At 33.2% G+C, this 18,533-nt stretch overlaps 1 protein-coding gene across 1 annotated transcript; it reads left to right on the top strand.

Annotated features, from left to right (window-relative positions):
- The first annotated feature begins 351 nt into the window (after positions 1–351).
- Positions 352–9,427, top strand: LOC115957786 (plant cysteine oxidase 5). Its single transcript, XM_031076109.1, has 6 exons — positions 352–564; positions 1,075–1,379; positions 4,301–4,446; positions 4,670–4,817; positions 8,633–8,836; positions 8,974–9,427. The coding sequence occupies exons 2-6, from the start codon at positions 1,277–1,279 to the stop codon at positions 9,090–9,092; spliced, it is 720 nt and encodes a 239-aa protein (XP_030931969.1). The 5' UTR covers positions 352–564; positions 1,075–1,276; the 3' UTR covers positions 9,093–9,427.
- Positions 9,428–18,533: the final 9,106 nt, after the last annotated feature.

Here is an 18,533-nt window from a genome sequence, read left to right as displayed (position 1 = left end):
ATATGCACAAAATCCAGTTCTTAAAGAGTTAGATTTCATATAATCTGGTAATTTAATATCCAGATTTTATTCATTTATTATACCCAAATTTGAAATATTTTTTTTATTAACAATTATTTTTCAATTTTCAAAATCTATGACCAACATCAGTTTATACTTTATAGTACAATAACTCAATAAATTGTGAAAAAATATACACTCATTTCTTAAAAAAAGAAAAGAATCCTATCAAAAAAAAAAAAAAAAGGAAAAAAAAAGAAAGAATGGTAATTTGGTGAATAATCATGCCTAAGTAGATAGTGGTCAACAGAACAAGAGCTGCTGGGTCCAAATCCAAAAGGCCGAAACGAAAAAAAAAGTAAAACTAAAAAGCAAAAACAAATAAAAAAATGGGTAATGACGTGTGCAAGATCTTCTTTCGGCTCCTTCTTCTCCGATCCTTCACTTTCCATTCGTAGCCCTTCCAACCCAAACCCCACTCATACTTCTTCACACACACACATATATATATATCTCTCCCACTCTTCGCTTTTCACTTGCTGGATCTTCCAATGGCTATTTCAGGTTCTGATCCAATCTGGGTTTTCTTCTTCTTTCTTAATTATACTTTCAAATTCTCAAAATTTCGTCCATTTTCGGGTTTTTTGTGAACATTTCATTATAACTTGAAATGGGTTTTTCTCTTAGAAAGTTATATTTGATTCTTTACCTTGTTTTGGGTTGTTGAGATAATAGATGAGAAGTATAGAAATGAACAAAATTTCAACTAGCCCAATTAGTTTAGTAGGTTGGTTGGTTGGTTTGTTTGGTTTTTGGTGGGGTTAATTCTTTGGTTTTCATTTGGTTATAATGAAAAATCTGATAACTTTCTTAGTGGGTTCCTATTCTGAGCAACCAACATTAATTAAATTTAGTTAATGAACTTCAAGTTTTTTATATGCTAGAGAACTCTTATTGTTAGATTATTTGTTTTAAGTTTTGGATGGAATTGCATGGTAATTGAATTCTTAGGAGTTTTGATCTTAATGTGAATTTTACTTATTCTGGGTTCGGTTTTAATGTTTGTTTGAATAGGTGCTCTTGACTTAGATTGGCAGAGAAGGATGAATTAAATTGCAATGCAGATCTATTACTGTTTGTCTTGTACACCGGATAAGATTTGCGTATTCCACAGTTGTATCTTTGGTCACCACCGCAATCGAGAGTAACTTTCTTGCAAAGGCGTTATCAGCTTACTGATAATTTTGTTCAGTTAAGTTGGTACCGTCTTTACAAAATGCCATATTTTATACAGAGACTTTATAATACTTGCCGAGCCTCGTTGTCTCCCAATGGACCAGTCTCAGAGGAAGCTATTGAGAAAGTTCGTGCTATGTTAGGTAAAAGGATCTTTTCATTGCCTTGTATATATTTTCAAGCTTATGTAACCTGCACTTGAATTCTACTGCTCATGTTCTCATTTGCAACGTAATCTTGTTTTTTAGTTGGAATGTTTGAGATATGGATATAGATACCGTTTGAATTAAAATGTTCAGTTTCACCAAGAAATCCTAATTATGAATCACAAAACATTATTCAAAGTAGTTATTTCCGGGACAAATACTTTATTAGCTAGGTGCTTTTAAAGTAAACTCAATGATTGACCAAGAATTGTTCAATTCTAGTATTGGCACACAAACATAGAGGGGCAATTTGGGTCACTCAAACTACTTCGAGGGATCCAACTCAGCTAAACTAAGCCTTAAAAATCCCAGTAAAATTGGGTTGGCTATGGATTCTGATGAACTAATTTGGGTCTGCCACATGTATTTTTTTCTGTCATTCTATCATCTTTTAAAACTTTTGTTTTGGGATAAGCATTGTTTTTATCACGGATATCTACCTCATGCATAAGAAAAAACACAAGGTAGCCAAAAGAATTTCCATAAAAAAGTACAAGCAAAAGAAAGCTACTCAGTGAACTATGTAAGAGAACCACTATCATTAATACCAATGAAATTTGACCATTCACGAAATAATATAATGACATAAATTTGGTTTTTGATACTTCTATGTCTTCAAAAGTATAAGAGTTCTGCTCACTCCACAAAAGCCGCAACTGACACAAGGGAGCTAAGTTCCACACGGCAAATTATTTACTGAACCAATTATGCCAACCATTTAGTAGATCAACCATTCTATGTGACATCACCAAATGGACTCCATAAAGCCTAAAAACATAGCTCCACATCACATAAGCGAAACCACAATGAAGTAGCAAATGATCCATTGTCTCTCCACTTTGCCCACACATGCAACACCAATCATCCAAAATGATTCCTCTCATTAAGATTATGGCTCATCAAAATCTCCCCCCATGACACTGTCCACACAAAAGATGCAACCTGCCTCTATGATTTGGCACGCTAAATTCCTCTCCATGAAAAATAAATCTTCTTGGGTTCGTGCAACGCACCATAATAAAATCAAATGTCATATGTCCCTGTTCCACTCAGTTGTCCTATCTAGGCCATTGCTTCTTGGCTTATTGGAATACAATAATCCCAATAGGGAAGTGATAGAATCCCATTCCCAATCATTGAACTGTCTGGTGAACTAAACAATCCAATGTTTCTCACCCCCATCGATATTGCTTTCCAAATATGAAGCGACAAATTCATCCGGATTTGCAGCTAACAAGTAAAGTCCTAGTACAATTTCTTCAAAAGTTGATCCCTGCACTACCGATCATACTAGAAGTTGCTCTATCTCCAATCCCTACTTCAAAATGGACATTGTTAGCAAAACAGTCCCACCCTGCTCTATTACCCTTCCATAAACTACAACTGTGTGTGCGACCCACTGGCTTCATTGTGCAACCACCCCATGCACTACTTTAAAGCAATACCCTTCCATAAAGTACAACCTATCTTAAACCTTACTCTCCCTGATTAATATATTCTTATTCATTACCTCTTTCCACATTATTTTTGGCCTTTCCCTCAACTCAAATCAAGCAACTCTTTCTCCTTCGGAATTTGGGATCTCATATTGAAAATTCATGGGCTATCCCGCTGATAAATTTCCAACAGGCATAGCCATCAACAAAACTGCACCTTTTTAGAAACTTTTTGGATAGGAATTTTTGCTGATTATTAATGTTTTTAGGTTTCTTTATTGTGGGCCTTTCATTTATTTCGTCAGCATTACAAGCCATTTTGAGATGATGTTGAATTTGTTTTTTCAGATCTTGTTAGGAATGTACTCTTCATATCATGTAATTTATATTCTGTTTGAGGGTCAGAATATCAGATATATTTAGGGCTCACTTTTCAAATAAAGTTATTACTCATCCAATAAGAGAATATTGCCCATTTTTTACATGTTATTTTATTCAAAACAAAAAATGTGTTTGTTTTTGGATTTATGCATGTCTTTTTTGTGTATTCAGTATAATTAGGTTAAGAATTGTCCATTGATTACTCACTTGTAATTGTAATTCTGGGAAGCTGAAATGGTGTCTTTGTCTGGTATTGAGACCTATAAGCCAAAGAGTCCCAGAATGCGGTCATGTCATTTTGTTTGACATGCATCCATTCAATGCATGCCCGCATTAAAAGAAAAGTTATAAATAAGCATTTGTGGTTACAGAGGTGGGGGTTGCAAAAATTTTGATTGTATGTTAAAAACTGCTGAAATTGGAATGGTTGCAATCAAACAATTCTCATTCAAGACTGTTAATGTGTTTTATTACTTATAAAAAAAAAAAAAACTTTTAGTGTGCGTTTGGCATTGGCTTAAAATGCCAGTTTTTTTTTACTATTTAGCTTATTTTTGGTACTATTCATGGGTCCTATTGCATTTTTTGGTATATTCATGGGTCCTATTGCACTATTTTAGTTACTTTTTAGCTTTATCTACTGTACTTTCAGTAAAAAGTTTTTAGTTAGCTAAATAAGCTGTTTCCAAATAGTCATTTTGTGGTTGAGTTTGCCTGTGTGTGTTTTTTAATGATGCATCTTTTGATTTATTTGGACTAGTGTTTCCAAGGCTTGTGAATGTCTGTTATCAGCTCAAGTTGTTCCACATCTCTTTAAAGTTTTTTTTGAAGTGCTGTAGCAATTTATAAATGAGCAGAGTTTCTACTTCTTTGCTTTATTTTGTATACCCATTGAAATCCTAAATTACATCTTCTATGAAGTTCCTGATTTTTACTCTCTTTCCATTTTGTTTATGCTTATTTAATTTCCAGGTTCTCATAATGCTGTCACCCCCTTCCATAATAGCTTTGCGCTTTTTAACGTAGACAATTTTATTTCAGACAAAATCAAGCCTTCTGACGTAGGTCTCGAACAGGAAGCCCAATTGGTACGCAGTTGGTCAGGTCCTGCCGGTGAACGTAATGGGGGCCATCAGTCACTGCCTACAATCAAATACTTGCATTTACATGAGTGTGAAAGCTTCTCTGTAAGCACAAGGCTAAAATTCATCAGTTTTTAATTGCAAATCTGTTTTGAAGTATTCAGACTTGGAAGTTACACTTTTAGGAATTCTATTGATTGAACACACCATATATTTTCCATAAAAGTTGCACTTAGAATTTAAAAGGTTGAAAAACTTAATTAATAATATAATTTAAAAAGTGAAAACTAAATTACTAATAGTTACTTGTATTTAAAATTGTGTGCAGATAGGAATTTTCTGCATGCCGCCTACCTCTATCATACCTCTTCATAATCATCCTGGAATGACTGTTTGGAGCAAGCTTGTTTATGGTACATTATATGTTAACTCATATGACTGGCTTGATATACCTGGGGCTGCTGATGCCTCACAAGGTGTGTTTTCTATAGCATGTCACAAGTCCTACTTGGGATGTTCAGCTCTGCATTTTAACCTCATAATTGTTGCTTTTCCGATAGTTTTATATAGTCCCATCCTGCTAGTTGGTCATGACAAGCAGTCATTTTGCTTATTTTATTTGGATCTTAATAACATTGCATTTCTCCTTTCTTTCTTTTGAAAGGCATAATAAGAGTTACATTGTGACTAGCATTTTTTTTATTAAAGAGAGAAGAAATATGCAATTTGGGAAATTCACTGATAGCACAAGGGCAATATGGAGACTTAAATACTTTCTGGGGGCAAAAACTGCTGATTTTATTGTGGGTTGAAAAAGAGAGGATAAAATAGAGAGATTTCATTAGTGAACTAAGGGTAATATAGGAATGTTGTACTTACCAATGAGTTGTAGGTCAAACTTGCACCTCCTCCCCTTATAATTTCCATGTGGAGGGTGAGGCCATGTTTTCAGAACCATTAGGTGAAAGTGATACTTACCACTAAAAAAGGAAAAGGAATGTTATACTTAACCAAGGACAAGTTAGTCAACGAAAAAAAAAGAAAGGGTCTAGTGTTAGGTCAAATATTGATTTTAGATTTGACTTTCATTTCTTCAATACTTTTATTTATTATTATTTTTTTTTTTTGGGGTGGGGGGGGTGGGTTGTCATTTCTTGGAATCTCGAGGGAGGCTGATTGAATTTACCATTTTTTCCCCATGGAAAACCACAATTTGGAAGGGCAAGTAGGGATATATCACAAGCTATGAACTTTGCTTTTTTCCACAGCTTTGTACAATGTTTGCTAATTAGAACAATTTTAGGAAACAGATACTTGTTTATGTATATGATGTGGATTTTATTAATCATTTGGAGCTTGGGAGTCTTTTCTCAAACAGCTTATTGATTTTTACTCTATAATGGAGCATTAAGAGGCCATGATTAGCTGAAGTGTAATTTGCTTAATGAAGTTAGAAAAGAAGAAATTGGTCCTTCTTTTGGTTATATCTTCCACAAACCTTCTTCATTACTCCATGAGATAGTAGATAAGGGAGACAAGATTGAAGTGGCTAAGTTTTGACAATGAAGGAAATGACACATTTTATCCAGGATAGTGTTGAATATGTAGTTAAAGAATTCTGTATGTTAGGGCTCCATGTGTATTGGACATCAACTTACGAGGATCTCTGTTATTCTTGAGACACCATTTTTCAACATTAGAAAGGTCAGTATGGAGGGACCCCAAGATATCAATGGCTAGGGTTGCGATCGAGCTAAGTGGAATGAAGTATTAATAGTTAAAGATTAGTTACTTTAATTATTTATTTTACTTAGTTCAAGCTGAGAACTTGCCATTAAGGTAGTCCACCTTTTCAGGTTTGTTTCATTGAAAATTTCATGTAAATTCTGCTTAGTCCGTTAGAGGTGAATGCCCTTTGATTACCTGGCAACTATTTCTGGTGGGTGGGATCAGTTACTCGTAGGTTTTACTTGGCAGAGGCAAATCCAAAGGGCTATTTCGAAAGGTTCCCTATGTTATCAAAAATTAAAAATTCATGTAAGCATGCCAATGAGCTGAGCTTAAATGACACCTCTTCCCTTGTAAGGGTAGGGTGGATGGTGAGTTTGTGTTCAAAACCTTCCGGGTGTGTATGTAACTTGAAATATTAAAAAAAAAAAAAAAAATTGTATGCTCAAGCTTATTCATAAGCATGTGTGATTAACTCCATTCTTCTAATCCATGAGGAAACATCAAGGCTGAAACTTTTGAACTATAACCAAATAAGTCCCCGGTCTTTGTCACCTAATTTTTAGTGAAGCTGTTCTTAGCAATTTTGATAAAATAGAATAGATTCTCAATTTACGAATGTAAAATTGTGTGCTTACAAATTGAATAATTGATTTCTGTACCTATATGTAGAAAAATAAAATATAGATACATAGTTTTGCTGCAAAACTAGATTATTAAACTATAACCAAAAAAATTGGATATTTTTGCAACCATGCTCACAAACTTAGTCAAACCCATTTCAAGTTTCTACTGAGTTGTATATATGTCAAGTCCTTTGTACACAGCATTCTTGTGAGCTTAAGCTTGCCATGATTGTTTGATAAACAAACTTAAAGAAGCCTGTTTCCCTCCCTTCCTTAGGTGAGTCTGAGTTTTCATGAATAGATTGGTTTTTTCTAGTCCTACCAATTGTGGAAAGAATGATTTTACCATGTTTATAAGGGTCTTCCAGTGGGTGAGAGATGACAAGATTCTGTAATAAATGGCTTCAAAGAGAAATGTGCAATGCCAATGGATGGAACCTTTCCTGAGCAGATTTTAATGCTCTGTTTGGCTGCACTGGGGGAAAGGAAATGGAAAGGAAAACAGCAACAAAGGGAGGGGGGAGGGAAGGAGAAGGGGATTGCCTCTTTGTTTGTGTGTTTGGATATAGAGAAGAATGTGCTTTTTACTGGTTTGGTTTGTTGAAAGAACAAAATAAAAAGCATATCTTATATCTTAATCTGACTTATATGCCTTTATGTAAGAAATTTTTTTGGAATGAAGTACAAGGGTACAAGGGGAATGGAGGTATTTCTAAAGCGCAAGATACTTTGTTCCCCTCCTTTTCCGCCCAATTTGTGTGGACAAAAAAATGTGGGCCTAGATGAAAATTGCATCCACCCAGATTATCTCTCTTCCTCTTTCCCACCTAAAACCAAATGCAGGAATGTATTCGCTTTTTTCCCCCCTCATTTTTACTTCCCTCCTATACCCATGGAACTGAATGATGTTTATTTACAGCTCCAGTTTCTTAGATCTCCACCCACCCCCCCCCCCCCCCCATTTTTTGTATGACAGTGCTTTTGGCCATCTCATATATCATGGCAAGAAACCTCGAATTATTCCAAACCTGCCTTGTGATACAGATGGTTTCTACTACAGCTGTCCATTAGAAATTGAGGCTTTTTTTTTCTTCCTTGAAACAAACTAGTCAACATGCAGTAACTTAAACACGTGATCCTGGTTGAAATAGATTCTTGCATTTTTCATTCAGATACCATCTACCAATTTCCAGATTATTCCTTTTGTTCTTCAGGCCTTGAATCACCTTCGAAGAATCTGCTTTGACATTAATTTTACTGAAACTTAGCAGTTATGCCAAAGTTTAATCATATTGCAACCCAATATATATATATATATATATATTTTTTTTTTTTCTTCCCTATATGCAACCTGAGGAGTTGCTCTACCTCATGGTGGAGTTGTTGTAACTTCACTTTGGCACATCCTATACTGCATTGCCTTTTCTTTATCATAAACAGTTGACCTTGCAATGGTAATCGACTGTATTAGATCAGCCTGCTTGATTGTGTGTAAAATGGGGGTTGACTTTATTAAGCAAATTGGATGTGTGAATCATACTCAGTAAGAATACAATGAGATCAGCCATGCTTGGTCATATGCAAATTGGAAAGCCAGTAATTTGTCTCGATGCTTGATAGCCTGCATGGCCCTGGTACAGTAAAAGAAAAAAGAAGAATAGATTATGCTTAGCATATTTGGTCATATTTTTATGTGTGTGAAAAGTGAACACATGGTCAATATCTCAAATGATTCCACAATATGAGGGTTTTTTTTTTTTAATGGATTTGATGTTAGCATGTTTGTTATTGGAAAGGATAACTGCATTTTTCTATCGATATATTTAATCTCTCTCTACTTCCCAACTTTCCCTTTTTCTTCTCTTCTGTTCTCTAGCTGGGGCCTTTAATATTCAGTTTTGAGTTTATATTACAAGTTGTAATTGGTGGTTTTTCAGCAAGACCTGCAAAACTGGTTAAAGATCTTGAGATGACAGCACCCTCTCCAACGACAATTCTTTATCCCACAACTGGAGGCAATATCCACTATTTCAGAGCTGTAACTCCCTGTGCTATCTTTGACATCCTGTCTCCACCTTACTCTTCAGAACATGGACGACACTGCACTTATTTCCGAAAGTCTCCAAGGAGGGATCTACCTGGTATGAAATTTATGTGAATGATCAAATTATTGTCGTCTATTGCTTATTTTATTTCATTAAATCTCCAAAATTTGGAATTGCTAAATGGTATGTTATACCTCAACTCTAATATATTGTTTTTTTTTATTGGAGTCCAGGTGATTTTGAGTTGGATGGAGTTAAGGTATCTGAAGTGACTTGGTTAGAAGAATTTCAACCTCCTGACAACTTTGTGATTCGGAGAGGGGAGTACAAGGGTCCTGTTATTAGAACGTAATATTTCTTATTTGGTGTATCATGCAATTTCATTATCGATCTTGACTTTTATATTAAGAAACATTGAGGGAAATCCTGGTATATTAGTTGTCAATAGCCATGGCAGTAAGTCAGGTTTTGGCTAAATGTTAGGCATTTGGTTTGTACATATTAATACACCAATGTAGTCTTCATTTTACTGACCTCACTTTTAACTAGTGGATTAATAGTTTCTGGAAGATGAAACAACTTGTGTCCTCTGACATTCTTCATAGAATTTGTTTGGTCAATGACAATAAGCTGATGAATCCTTTTGTTGTCCTTAGCTGGGCTGCCATGAGCTTAATTTCTACCTCACCTCTCCTTTTTGTTTGTTTTATTTCTTTCATTTTTTTTTTTCACTTCATTTATTTGAATTTGTTATTATTGGTCAGCAGTAGCGCCATATTTTTTATACTAAAAATCAGTAAGTTGATTGATGAGACGCACAATCATTGGTAATTCTATCTGTGATTGATGCCGAGCTGAAGTTGAAGACCCACTACATGCTTTGTGGACTTGCCCTGGGCTTGATACTGTCTGGGCAGACCACTCAGTGTGGGATTTCCAAAATTCCATTGGATTTGCGGACTTTAAAGACCTGGTTTCATGGATAATAACAGAGGGTAAGCAGCTGGATCTCTTTGCAATCACGGCATGGTCAGTTTGGAATCAAAGGAACCGGGATCAGGTACAAGCTTCTTCCATTGATCTTCATCAGGTAGCCGCTGCTGCAAGAACCAGTTTGGACGATTTCCACAGGTCAAGATGGGCTGGAGTCTCAGAGGTGACGGGATGTTCAAACATCTCAAAACCACTGGCTTCCTCCTCCAATGGATGTGGTTAAAATAATTTTCAATGGAGCGACGTGTTCAAAGAAGAAAAAAGCTGGTATAGGTGTGGTGGTTCTAGATGTAAATGGCATGGTTCTAGCCTCATGCACAAAGATAAAATACCAACCTTACAAGGCAGTGGAGATTGAATCTTTGGCAAGGATAAAATACCAACCTTACAAGGCTGTGGAGATTGAATCTTTGGCAGCAGCTACGGCCCTATCCTTTGCAATAGACCTTGGTTTTCAAACATTATTCTGGAGGGAGATTCATCGGAAGTAATACATGCTTTGCGAGACACCGTCCTTAACACCTTCGGGTTTACTGCTTGAGGATTTCAGAAGGTTTTCCCAAAATTTTGATATATTGCTATACTTTCATACAAAAAGAGATGACAATGCTGTAGCTTATAGTCTTGCTAAATATGCTTTAAGCATACTAGATTTTTCAGCATGGATGGAGGATGTTTTACCACACATTCATTTTATTGTACAAGCTGACTTAGCTTGTTTACATTAATAAAGTTCAGTTTTTTCCCCCTCCAAAAAAAAAAAAAAAAAAAAAATCAGTAAGTATCATGTGAAAGAACAAGAGCTTTAAGCCCAACATTGGTGAACATATACGTGCTCACTGCACAACTTCAGCTTTAGCTTATCAGGGTTGGACTGGTAGCTTCTCTACGAGCATAGAGTATTCAAATCCGGCTGGGCAAAAGGAAAAAAAAAAATTGTACGTATTCTATGCTGATGGTCTTTGCAATTTGCACATAAAATAAAAACAAAAAGAGAGATGGAATAATAATATTGATCAATCTCCTACCAAGGATCCAAAAGAGTGTTACAATTTATGTCTCCTCAGTCACGTTATAATTAAATAGATAAAATAAGAAATCCGAAACATTCACAGGTGAAATGGAATGAAAGAAAGTTGTATTTCACTGAACAGCTGAATAAAATTAAAATAAATAAAAAAAAGTTCTTGTTTACATTCCCTACCATATCCTTTTGATTGAAAAAATTTTCTCACCTTTGCAAAATTTCTATTAACAAACAGAATAGAATGCCGCTTAGTCAAAATGGCAAACTATAATCTGGGGTCTCATCATTGCAATTATAATGACAACTTACAAAACACATGGCTTCAACAAAGAAAATGCCAAGAGCATTTAAAAAAATTATGGGCACGATTACATTCAAGTACATAAATTTTGGGAAGTTTAAGGATGACTAATAAATGATTTCAAGCCAACATCTTAAGTTTTAATTCCTTGAACTGAACAGTCCTAATATTTCAAAGACTCTAACGGTAGTTTCTGTAATTAAGGTATGTTAGTAACCTAGTACATGAAAAATTAGTCCCCATAAACATTTGACAAGTAGATTTGATGAAAATCTATTGAGGAAAGCATTGGTCATTTTATTTAGTAATAGAAATTTGGACTTGTTTGAAATTTATGTCTTTAATATTCTTACATGATTGGAGCTACTGGTAGTCGCACTGAAAATTTTTGTTAAGTGCCGCATATAATGAGTATAATGAGTTTTATAGGACTACTTTCCTTACAAACAATCCATTAATTATGAAGAATATTTACAATAATGAAAAATTCTTCAAAATGAGACATTATATTTACTTACTTAGTTGAGATAGAAGGATAATTTTTCAATATTGACATCGTTATAAATTTCTTTACATGCTAAACTAGCTACTTTTTTTATATATTATACTATATTATTAATACAGACTACGCTACTTACTAACATATAACCACATCTATAAAGTAAGAAGTTTATGCTAAAAAATGCCTCCTCCACCTGATGGACCACCATATGAGATGGCTGACTCAAAGTCCCTTTCAAATGAGCAAACAACCCTTAGTGCATCTTGTAAGTGAAAGTATAATTTTTTATGTAGTTATCTTTGCCATTGTAAGACTTTGAATAAATTACTTTACCAAAATATTGCTGACCATATTATTATATTTTACCTAAAGCTACTATGGCTAACAAACAAAAAAGATCGATGTCGCATTCCGGTAATCATCCTTCCAACGGGCCAAGGAGTTGTGGTAAAAAATGCTAGTTTGCTTATAGGATGGGTGAGTGTCATCATTTGCAAACATGCTAACCTTAGTTATGATTCTTGGTCCAAAGCCCCAAAAGAACATCAACAAATGTTAAAGAATCATTTGGTGGTAAGTTGTATTGTTTGAGGCTATGGTATTTTCTACAGTGTATGTAAAAATGATTGATCATTGTTTTTTTTTAGCTTGATTTCACATTGGACCCAAATCAGTTTGAGGATAACCAGTGTATGAAAAAGTCATTGGCAAGTACCTATGGTAATGTTCGTAGTACTTATTATAAGAAATACTTGAAATTTAGTAAGGAGAAAGTGAGAGTCAATGCTCCAGAGTATTAGAAATAGGACAAATGGGAAAGTTTATGTGATTTATATAAAACAAAGGGCTGGGAGGTAAATCTTCTTAAAACTAAAATGTTAATAATTTTGAATACAAATACATTTTGATAAGTTCTTTATTATGATTGTTAATTCTTTAAATTTTAATTGCTATTTTTTTTTTGTTACTAATATTTGTTAGGGTAAGTCATTACAGAATACGGGAAATGAAGAAAGAACAAAACTAGTAACATAGCTTGTTTGATTGCTAGATTTGGTGGCTAGTCTAAGGTGATTTTTCAGGTTATATTCACAAATAATTTTTGCATATAATCACATATCGGTTAAAAGTTGTGGTAGAGCTAAAGTTCTATTATACTGTTCAGGTAGTGTTTGGTTGTATATTTTTTGAAATTTGAACTTATTTCTTTGGAACTTATCAAAACTTAATTTGCATCAAGACTCATTCTCCAAAGGATATAAGTTCAGATTTCAAAAAATATACCACCAATCACTACCAATAGTATAATATAACTTAAGCTCTACCACAACTTTTAACCAATATGTGACTATATGCAACAACTAAATTATTTGTGTTACCTAAAAAATCATCTTAGACTAAAAAATCACCTTAGACTAGTCACCAAATCTAGCCATCACACAAGCTATGTTAATAGTTTTGTTCTTTCTTTTGTTCCCCATATTTCGTAATGACTTACCCTAACAAATATTAGTAAAAAAAAAAAAAATAGAAATTAAAATTTAGAGAATTAACAATCATAACAAAGAACAAATAAAAATATATTTGTGTTCAAAATTATTAACATTTTAGTTTTAAGAAGATTTACCTCCCAACCCTTTGTTTTATATAAATCACATAAACTTTCCTATTTGTCTTGTCGAATCCTTTGGCGCATTGGCTCTCACTTTCTCCTTACTGTATTTCGAGTATTTCTTTATAATAAGTACTACGAACATTACCATAGGTACTTGCCAATGACTTCTCCATACATAGGTTCCTCAAATTGATTTGGGTCCAACATAAAATCAAGCTAAAAATAAGAAAAAACGATGATCAATCATTTTTACATACAATGTAGAAAATACCATAGCCTCAAACAATACAACTTACCACCAAATGATTCTATAACATTTGTTAGTGTTCTTCTGGGTCTATAGACCAAGAATCATAACTTAGGTTAGCATGTTTACAAATAATGAAACCCACCCTTCCTGTAAGCAAACTAGCATTTTTTTTTAATCACAACTCCTTGGCCCCCTCGAAGGACAATTATTGGAATGTGACATCTTTTCTGTTTGTTGGCCATAGTAGCTATTAGGCAAATATAATAGTATGGTCAGTAATATTTTGGTAAAGTAATTTAGTCAAAGTCTATAGAATGACAAATATAACTACATAAAAGATTATACTTTCACTTATAGGCACTAAGGGTTCTTTGCTCATTTGAAAGGGACTTTGAATCAGCCATCTCATGTGGTCTATTAGGTGGAGGAGGCATTTTTTTTTTGCATAAACTTCCTAATTTATGGATGTGGTTATATATTAGTAAGTAGTGTAGTTTGTATTAATTAATTATATATATAAATAAAAAGTAGCTAGTGTAGCATGTAATAAAATTTATAACAATGTCTATATTGGAAACTTATTCTTCTATCTCAACTTAGTAACTAAATATAATATCTCATTTTGAAGATTTTTCATCATTGTAAATATTCTTCATAATGGATTGTCCGTTAGGAAAGTAGTCCTATAAAACTCATAATACTCATCATATGCGGCACTTAACAAAATTTTTTAATGCAACTACAAGTGGCTTTAATCATGTAAGAATATTAAGGAAATAAATTTCAAACAAGTCCAAATTTCCATTGCTAAATGAAATGACCAATGCTTTTCTCAATTCATTTTCATCAAATCTACTTGTCAAATGTTTATGGAAACTAATTTTTCGTGTACTAACATACCTTATAGAAATTAGGGTCTTCTTTGAAGCTCTCTTCCAACCCAACAAGTCCTTCAAAAGCAATTAACACATACCTACAGAAATAGCCTAAATGATATTCGAGATTCACAAACTGTATAAATAAACTTCGAAACAATCATTATCTCACTTTCGAAAAAGTTACAAGAATCTGAATGAAGACGTACCAAAATTGTCCAAATATTTTTTTTAATAATGTAAACAAATGATAGACCTACATAATTACAACATATCACACAAGTTGTCATCGCTACAATAAATTAATCTTAATTTTATTTTAACGACGCAAATGTCTTCGCTATCCCACCAATTTCTAAACGTGAATAAAATTCCCTATATGACATTAGCAACAACCTAAAAATTTGGTCGCAAAAGGCCTATATCCTTGTAGTGAGCTAACGTGTTCCTTCCAAACAACACATGACACTTTTGCATGAAGAAAGTTGAGACAGGAAAAAAGTGAGATAGTTAAGGACTACCTATCCCCCGCTTATATTTATAAAAATATAGATACATAATTTCTGGGTTAAAGATAGAATATTATGCATAATGAGAGTGCCAATGGCTTGAACCTTCATTTAGTGTTTCAGCATTGTAGTTCCAAAGTCAATAACGAGCTAAGTCTTGAATTATGACTTTTAGTGAAAACAAGACATTACATCACACACATAATATCCCAGTACTCTGCCATGAGCTTCTAAGCCAGTACATTATGGCCTTGTGCTTGATCCCAGCTTTCATGAGTAATTTAGAGAATTAGCCCTATTCTTAAAGGAAGGCTCTTGTAACTCTAACATCCCATTCATAAGAGCTATAGATTACATTAAGAGTTTTTTAATATAAAACTCATCCTACCTAACGTTACGAGATATATGCACTTACATCATAGGGAGAGACGAGAGTAATTGCACTTAAAATTTAGTGCATGTTATACAAACTACTCTATGATTCGTTCTTCCCTTTGAACCTAGTTCTTGGGATCTCCAATTCCTAGGTTGGGTATCCTCATAGGTAATTTATTATACTTCGGGCTTTAGTCCCATCCCTCTCGATATACATCTAGACTTTCGACTTTAAATAGAGATTTCATCATTTCATTTACATAGTAACTCAAAAGTCTAGGGAAGCAGAACTTTATTTTATATAACAATATTATAATAAAATAGTGCTAATATAAGATAGATTCATCTTTTTTCAACAACATAAATGTAAGCTCTTCATTGGCTTAAGCTTAATTAGCTTTTTGATAGAATCATCATATACATGGCCAATGGTAATCACATTAATTTTTTTCATCACCTATATATTCAATATAGTTGCATGCTTTAATGTATGTATTTATATTATAGTAGAAACCACTTTATACACGATATATAATTTTTTTTATTTAATATTACTCTTGCTCTTGGTGGTTACTTAAGCACAAAATTTATCTCATTAAATCTTATCCACTAGCCCACTAGTTGGATAATTGTTTGCAAACTTAAATTATTTTCCACCATTCTCAACTCATATGTGTATGGCAAGAGATGTAGATTTTATTAGCATCTACATAGGATCATGGTTTTCAGACTTGGACCGTTCATTGAACCGTAAAGGGAAGAGGTTCAAGGTTTTTGAGGTTGAACCGGGATTGAACTGTGATGACGTCATAATTAATTTAATAATTATTTTAAATATAAATAAATATATTAATTTGGTACAAAAAAATTTTACTAAAATAGTCCAATTAAAATTATAAATCTATATTTTAGTTAATATCTAATAATTTATCAATGTCAAGCCCATTTACATAATATTAATAACCAGACTTAATTATGACGTTATCAAGCCCAAAACCTTGAACCTCAATGTCAAGCCCATTTACATAAGTCTTGAGCCTTGAGCCCCACATTCTAATCAAGCCCATTTACATGATATTAATGTCAAGCCCAACTCTTCCCAGATCCCACGGTTCGAAGAGCTAAAAACTCATTTCAAAAACTTAAAATTGATAGTTGAACACCCCACCAAAAATATTAAAGGTAAGGGACTTAGTTATAGCACTGAAAAGCTGAAAAGTAAATTCTTAAATTAGAATCCCAAGATACACGTGCCAGCTGTCCATCACAAACCTAAAAGCTAAAAAGCAACCCAAAGAAAGGAAGCAAATGAAACTAAAGGGATAGAGAGAGAAGAAGTCAGAAACATAAAAGTAGCCCAAAGAAAGAAAAGCTAGTGAAACAAAGGGGCAGAGAAGAAGTAAAAAAACGTTTTTAAGAAGCTAAAAGAAATAAAAAGAAAAAATGAGAATCGATCTATCAAGGCAAAGCGTTGTCATGATCCACACTAGTAATGTCGCTTTATTTATTTATTTTATTTATTTATTTATTTATTTTTTTTGCTTTTCAAATTCTTTTACAGTTGATATCTGTTTTCTGGTCGGTATATATCCCAGCACTATGTGGTTTAGGCTATAAATTTTTTTTTTAATCAGAACTGTATGAACTGCAAAAACTGGCTACGGTTCTCAGAATTGTATGGTCTAACCACGGTTCAAGCGGTTCCATGCTTTTTTGGAACAAAGAGGTTCTTATGGTTTAAAGAACCATAACAGTGAGTGGTTCACGGTTAACCTAGTTGAACCATATGATCCGCTTCAGGTTTAAAAACCATGCATAGGATTAGTAGACACTAACTACTAGGAACCATTTTTAGGAACAAAAAATATTCATAATTCCCAAGAATAAGGTACTTAATATTTTTGTATAACTTGGAATTATTATATCACACAATTGTATAATAGGAATGCCTATTCATTCTCATTTTATTTATGGCATAAATTCAAGTATGTACTTTATACAAGGGCATATCATTGTATCTTTATTATTATACAATAGGAATGCATACTTGATATGGCACCATTGTTCTTACTTAACAATAGGAGTGCCATTATCTCCATAAGGCTACAGTTTATACATTTAGGCCAAAAAAATAATTTTCATCTCAATTCTCAATAGAATTCACATGAGTCAAAATTATCATCATTTATTTTGTGAGTCCCAAAATGTATTTCTCAAATCAATACATACTCTTTTTAAACTCATTTTTCTCAATTTTTAGTAACCCCCACTATTGTGAACATTTTAAAACAAAATGTGATTCATAAAATTTTCAATTTCCAACCTTGAAAATTAAACACACTTGAGATTTTTTAAAATTTTAATACCCCTACTATCAAAAAGTATCTCAAGCGTAATGAACAGAATTCACATTTTTTTATGGGAGGTTTACTGAAAAGGTTTTTATTATAAGAAACTTTTCATGAGATATCTCCTAATTAAAATTAATCAACCAAAATATTTCATGAAATCCCAAAATTGTTTCTCGGTTATATATCACCAAATAACTTTGTTAATTTACCATATTATAGGAATTCATAGGGATTCAACAAGATGCATCATTAGATTTACTTTGAATATCACTATACAGTGTATCAAGTCTAGCGAGCTCAATATGACCTTCTCAAAATATAATTAACAATGATATAGGTAGGAGTGTCAATGTTCGACCCAACCTGCGAACATGACACGAACTTGACATGGGTTTTTTCGGGTTAGGATTGGGCCTTAATGAGTTTGGGTCATAAACAGGTCGACCCGAAAGTGACACGGTAAGAAACGTATCATAAGCAGGTCAACTCGCGTAATCCGCAATAGACACGTTTGACACGCCAATTTATTTGTGTCAACCGAAATGACCCACTTAACACAATTCGTTTAACTCGTATAACAAATAAATATTTATTTTATTTTAGATTTTTCAAATACCTTTTATATCCAACATATATTTTAAATTTAAAAAGAAAAGTGAGTAATTAAAAAAATTTACAAGGGATATAATTAGAAATTGAAACTTTATAGATCCTAGAACTAAATTTTTTTTTTTTTTTGGCATAGAACTTGCACAAATAAAATTGGATGAGCTTGTGGAAGATGTTATGAATTTGGACATCAACAAAGAATCTATGGATGATAATCGTGGTCATAATTAGGATTAGTCTACTGTTTGCTCAATTTCTTTCAATATTGATACTTAGCATTTGGTGAGTTTCAAGGATATTATATTTTTGTTGAATTATTTTATTTTATTTTTTTTAAATTTTGTTATTCTGAATTTGGGTTGAAGTGTATGCACTTCTTTTGGAGT

This window comes from Quercus lobata, chromosome 8, assembly GCF_001633185.2.
Source record: "Quercus lobata isolate SW786 chromosome 8, ValleyOak3.0 Primary Assembly, whole genome shotgun sequence".
Lineage (NCBI taxonomy): Eukaryota > Viridiplantae > Streptophyta > Magnoliopsida > Fagales > Fagaceae > Quercus > Quercus lobata.
Note: the sequence above shows the minus strand (reverse complement) of the source record. Positions and strands in the feature narration are given on the sequence as shown.

What these genes read in the sequence shown, in the direction of transcription:
- LOC115957786 (XM_031076109.1), top strand. Translation starts at nt 1,277, where the DNA reads ATGCCATATTTTATACAGAGACTTTATAATACTTGCCGAGCCTCGTTG. An exon ending in GAAAGTTCGTGCTATGTTAG is followed by an intron (nt 1,380 to 4,300) that starts GTAAAAGGATCT and finishes ATTTTATTTCAG; the next exon opens with ACAAAATCAAGCCTTCTGAC. An exon ending in ATGAGTGTGAAAGCTTCTCT is followed by an intron (nt 4,447 to 4,669) that starts GTAAGCACAAGG and finishes AATTGTGTGCAG; the next exon opens with ATAGGAATTTTCTGCATGCC.